At 37.8% G+C, this 6210-nt stretch overlaps 1 protein-coding gene across 1 annotated transcript in view; it reads left to right on the plus strand.

Moving 5' to 3' along the window:
- Positions 1–5387, plus strand: part of FGD3 (FYVE, RhoGEF and PH domain containing 3) — a gene marked incomplete in the record, with an annotated part of 143346 nt that extends 137959 nt beyond the window's left edge. Inside the window, 1 exon segment of the mRNA XM_072420961.1 lies at positions 4293–5387. Within this exon segment, the coding sequence (XP_072277062.1) occupies positions 4293–4517 (225 nt within the window).
- Positions 5388–6210: the final 823 nt, after the last annotated feature.

A 6210-nucleotide genomic window follows, 5' to 3' on the forward strand; every position in this document is an offset into this window, starting at 1 on the left:
GCAAGAGTGATGCATGAAATGCTGGCTTACTGACAGCACAGTGCACTAAGATAAATATAACACCAGGTAGTGTGGTGGGGGATCTTTGCTTTGTAAATATTAGGCGCTCCCTTCTTACCCAGATATGTAGGGAGACTATGACTGAGCAACACTTTCATCTCCTGGAAAAGTCATAGTGCTGACAGACAGCCCCAGGTTCAGCGTTCTCTTGTCTGCTGAAAGCTTGGTATTTCTGTATTAGCCTTTAGATAGCAGTTTGTTAAAAAGGCCCTGTATCCATACCACACGGAACAATCCATGGCTTGGTGGTGGGTGTTCACAAATGCAAATCCCTTAAGAAGGTATTTAAAGCAGAACTAAAGTTCTACTTTAACTAAGAGTTGCAACCAGGCATAGCCGTAGTGCAGAAAGAAACAGGCAATATCCTTCAGCAAAGAGCATTCTTACCGGTCTGATCACTTGCTACATCTGTAAAATTGGCTTGCTGGGGATACTATGCACATCTCAGCTTGTCCTGTAGCTGCTGGGACTAAATCAGCACCTGCCTGGGAGTTATGTCATCCCGGCGTGGACAATTAGGATGGTCGAAGATCAAAACAAGAGAAGCTGGTGGTGTTCACAACAAGACAGGGACAGGCGAATATAAGCAGGGTTTAGTTCTTTTGAATGGACTGCTGAGACATGTTTTTAATACTTGGTTTTTATTTGGAGAGAATTACATCCTGTGAGGTGTCCTCAGAAAAGGAAGCGTGGGGAACATTTCTGAGCCTGCAACTCTTCCCCAGCCTATCCAAAACTAAGAAAAAGTTTCGGAGTCCTAGGTTACAGTCTGTCCCCAGACCTGGCCCTGCTCCTTTCTCTATTCAGCCAGAAAAACTTTTAGGAAATAACTTTAAATCAAATATATTCTCAATCCTGACAAACGTGCATACATAATATATAGGTATATAAAAGTGGTTATAATCGTGCAAGTACTCAGAACCATCTGGATTTTTATTCTGTACCAAGATAAATATATCTTCAAAGATTATTTATCCTGCCTGTAACCCACACACCATAGTAAGAGTCTCTCCAGTGCTCAGCTATCATAAACTTTATGTTCCTTTCGAACGAGAGAGAGACGTGGCGTACGAATTATTTTCACGCGTTTCAGCTCATCCATTTGCATGCTTCTCAAGGTGATCATATAAACGCCACCTCTTCCAATGCAAGAATAAAACGCGTGACTTGCCCTAATGTACTTTTCAGAGTAAGAAGTACATCAGAATGTTTGTTATACAGCTGCATATGAAATGGATTAACATTTTATCACACAGTAACTTCTGCTTGTGCAGACACAGGCTGTTAGATTTTATATTAAAATGTAAAGGAAAAATTATACCACATATTTTTAATCCTATATTGAGACCCATTTTAAAAAGTGGAAAATAAAGGTTATATTTTCCATTTTGGTTATGTTTTCATTCATGTCCTTTTGTGAGCTTTTCAGCAAATGCTTCTTTCCACACGGTTACATAATAGCACATTAAATGCGTGTGGAAAAAAATCAATATAGCAGAATACAAAAAAAATAAATATTGAAACCAAAGCAGATTCAGATAATGGTTAGGGACAACTAGAAACAGACGATAGTTGTTTCTATACCTCTATACAAGTGTGGGGCCTGCATCACCTGCCCGTGGTACAATTTTAATATCTTTGTAGCAGCATTTGCATCAGTTTGCAAACACACATCAATGAGCTGAATTGGACAGTAGTAGTAAAGCAAAACTGCTGCATTTTGTCAGTGTCCACTTAATCTCAGTAACCTTTGGGGATGCCTTCACTGAACAAAATCAACCACCTAGACCCACTGGGGGGGTATAATTATCATAAACATGAAGTCAGAACCCTATAAAAGGTCTCACTTCCTACATCTGTGATGTCAACCTGGCTTGTTGGAGATTGCCATCTCACATATTCTGCATGTTTTATCTCGATGCATACCCCATCTCGCCTCTTGTGTGTAACATTACTCTTGTAAAGGGGTTATTACAGAATAATATTTTAATCCTATGAACAAGCATATATACTAGAATATGGTAAACAGTTCCAACCTTATTTCCTTAAGAATGTCTAAAAATCACTACTTAGTGTAGCATCTCCCACAACAGCAAGTTGACTTCCAGTTGCTAGAATTCCAGGGAGTACATGAGTAGTTGGCCTAGTTACTTTATACCTCTGGTAAGGAGGGGAATGAATACCATGTATGGTAGGCCTAGTTACCCAACTGCTCTGGTAAATCTATCTTACCTTTCTGAAGGTCTCCTCCACCTTGCAACTAGTTCCCTTTCTCTATTCACCAAATGAGCCCATTCCCATATGCAATGGTTGGAAGAAAGGGGACTAATTGCAAGCCAAACTCCATTTAGGTTACGTTAGTTGGAAGAGTTATAATTCAAAAGCCTCAGCCAAGTAAGGAAAAGCAATCCTAAAAGGGGAATCTAAAATGTTTTCTGTTGCATGATAATGTAAACACTCTTGTCACAGTATTCAAAGTCATTTGATAAAAGAGGAGAGGGAGAAACCAATAGTCATTTTTCTTTTGAATTCATTCCTCTATTGTATATAGCAATTTATTGGAATACACACTTTGGACTCCAAATCTGTTGGTGCCTATTTCTCATTGACTCACATTTCCTGGATTTGTTCCCCCTGCATATGTGCATGACACAATATCAATAAATCTGCGTATAGAATCACATTCCTCTGCCTGTTGATTGCATGTCCCCTATGTCAAGTATGGAAAATTTAGACAGAACTCCGAGTCACCGCAGCCACTGACAGGTTAAACATCTATGTGTTTCCATTATATCCTGATCACAAAAGCCATGAAGGATGGGGGTAATGTAGATTTATAAGACTGTACCGGCAAAGTAAATATAATTTATCTGCCAACTGCTCCAAACCCGCAGATCTTTTCCATGTCATATTGTCTCTGCTTTTTATGATGCTTTTTATCTTTCTGTGTATTATTTTCTCTTCCTGTCATTTCCCATCCTCGTAAAACTGTCTGACCCCTTTATTGTCAGCGTACACAAATACACAAGGATTAAGGCAATTCATCATTCTGGAACGTGTTCCTTGAGTATGTATGCACAGCAGTGGCCCTGTCATTGTTAGGGGTCACCGTTAGAAAGAAGTGGCTCCCTTTGTTCTAGTTTACCAGTGATTATATGTTGACAATGCTGTGATACTTTTAATCGTTAGAAGCACCACTGTATAGTAACAGTAATTAGTCATAACCAGAACTATTTTATGGATCGCTTTGTAAAAGATGTTCATAAATCTTTTTTATGGGAATATCATTACCTGTATTGCAGAGCTATGTAGTCAAAGTAATTTATTTTAGAGGCCAAGGAGCAAACTGTTCTATGTATCTTGTCTGGGATTTTTAGAGGAGCCACGCCAGACTTATAGAGAACAAGTTTACCCACAAAATCAGAATTGCCCCTAACTCCTTACAATAATACCAACTGAATGTTATCGCTCACCTCCATGGGGACATGCTGTATTATCCACTAGCAAAGCTTTTCAATTTGTGGAGTGTAATGCCCAGTGTTTCTTATCCAGGGTTCCACCAGAGGTTCCATGAGAAGTTTGGACCTCGCAGGTCAATTACCAGTGCCACCAATAATCTTTCTGGCTTTCTCTTAGGGTGGTATTCTTCCTAACAGCCAGCAATGTAAGAGGCATTCACTCCACTGGCCACCTTCCAAAATACTGTGAGCTGTAGATAATTACCTAGCAGTTGTTCCCTCCTCCATCTTATAAAGATGGAAAAAGGCTGGTATAGCCTGTTCCAATAGCCCAAGAAGTGCCATTATCCAGTACCTGCTATTTTATCCTTTCTTGGGTTCGCACAATCTATTGGTCATGGGTCGTTTAAAAAATCATTTGACCTTAGATACATCAAGCAGATAATTAAAAGTAAATTACATTATCACTATGTTTTCTTTGCAGGCAACTCTATCACATACATACAATGCCACATTGACAACTTTAAAAAAGTTTAAGGTTATTATACTGTATTTAAAAAGTGCCAACATATTATAATATTAAATAAGTTGTGGTTCTTCTTTTGTTGAGGGGTTTAAAATAACAAACATCAAAATATACATTGTCCCTATCAGGATGTCAGGTCATACAGATATAAGAGTATAAAAGAAGCGGTTGATGGGAATAGAATATTAAACTGTACTTGTGGTAACAACATTCCCTGAAAATTCCCTAACATTTTTCTTTACTTGCAGGATGTCCGACCCCAGCGTGCCATACCTTTGCCAGGATATGACGTCAGTTTACCAAGTGCCAGCGATAAGGTGGACATAAAACATGTGTTTAAACTAAGCCAATCCCAGCAAACATTGTTTTTTAGTGTTGAAGATGAAGAACTACTGATGAAATGGATGGGTCTTCTAAGTCGAGCATCTAGAGGAGAAACGACAGAGGAGACCGAATGTCTTGAGAACGTCTGAAATTTACACATTCCTAAACTTGGCAGAGACATTTCTTAAGGAATATAAATTTATCTGACGTTTGGCACACAAGAACTTCCCCGACATGCTCATGTCTACATATTAACATCCGTGGTGTTCCCCCATTTTCTGTAAAATTTCCAGATTTGTACAATGCGTAACCCATGTCCTGTGCCTCCAAATAGGCAGATTTTTCGACTGTCTCAAGTCTGCAGTTATAGCACAAACTTTCTTCAGTCAACTGTTTTGTATATGTGTATTTAAGAAAAAAAAAAAAAAAAATCAAAATTCTAAATCCTGTTTAGTGCAGATTGTATCTGTGAAAACTTTTAATGACTTTCACCTATTACTTGCCCAGGAGGAAAGATTATCATACAATTGACCTCACCAGAGAAAATATGGAAACGGACTTAGATTTGCGCAGTTATTGATCATTCCTTCTTCTAACCTTTTGATGCCCGAAAGTAACAGCCATTTTGTTGTAACTGTCAGATATTGAATATTGCAATCAGGATTGTGTCTACCCATTTGGCATGTTGTTTACCGATAGTGATGGGGGAAAAAAAAAGTTAATCAAGTGTTGTATTTATGTGAAGTATTAAGCAATTTGTACCAGAAAAATCCATATACTCCATATGTGAAGAGACCCCAGACAAAGCACCTTCTGCATGTTTAAATGGCTGTAGACCCATTTTTTTTTTTTTTTTTTAAAGTCTATGAAACTTTTTAGCACTGCTGGGAACATACTTTTTTTAATTGTTCTTTCTTGTTAACCCTGTGTTTTTATTTATGATTTGTAAATAATGTTACATACATATTTTCAGACATTTTAAAAAAGAAAAATAAGCGAATAAAAAAAGTTAAGCACACTATGGTTTTGTGATGAGATTTTCTAGACCTGATTTGGCTTATTAAAGGCCAACTGATATTTCTTGCAGATTCCACCGATTGTGGTAAAATGTCTGATAATGGTGTGGTGCTCTGCTGATAGATTATTAATATTGCAGAAATCTTGCAGAAGCTACTGTGTAATCTACCCTTATAGAGTGCCCGAAAAGAATGCGATACTTCCATTTGTCTATAAAGTGAAACTGGGCACAATACAAACTTTTAAATACCAAATGTTGCCATTGGAAAGCATAAACACTTCCCTCTTTTGCAACCTGCACCCCCAATACTGCTCTGGTCCCTGCTGTGGTTCCATCTCTAGGAGAGACCATGAAAGTAGCGGTGGACTCTACTAGAACGCAAGTCCTAGGTATTCTCTTTTACAGGTACATTTACTATTTAATTTTTGTTTTTGTATCAGAATCAATTTACCAGAGAGGTACTTGGATTTCACAAAAGTGCTCCTGGAATATGATGCGCTAAATGTTATAAATATTTTAAGTGAGCGTAAATATAATTTAATTATATCAAATCTCCATATAAAAAAAAAAAAAATAACTTCTGAACTCACTTCCTTGATAAGTGTATCTAAATATAAAACTTTCCTTTTATAATGACCCATCCTGGTGTAGAGGGTCTGGCGAGTCCTGACGCTAGGGGAGTGCTGGAGTTTGATCAAAGACACTGTAAGGATGGCTAATTGCCATCCTTCTGCTCTGATCTTTAATTAAACATCATTAATGCCATCTGCTACTCATGCACATTTTCTGTATTTTTGTTTTTTTTATTGGATTCTCAGAATTAA

Source organism: Pyxicephalus adspersus, chromosome 8 (assembly GCF_032062135.1).
Source record: "Pyxicephalus adspersus chromosome 8, UCB_Pads_2.0, whole genome shotgun sequence".
Lineage (NCBI taxonomy): Eukaryota > Metazoa > Chordata > Amphibia > Anura > Pyxicephalidae > Pyxicephalus > Pyxicephalus adspersus.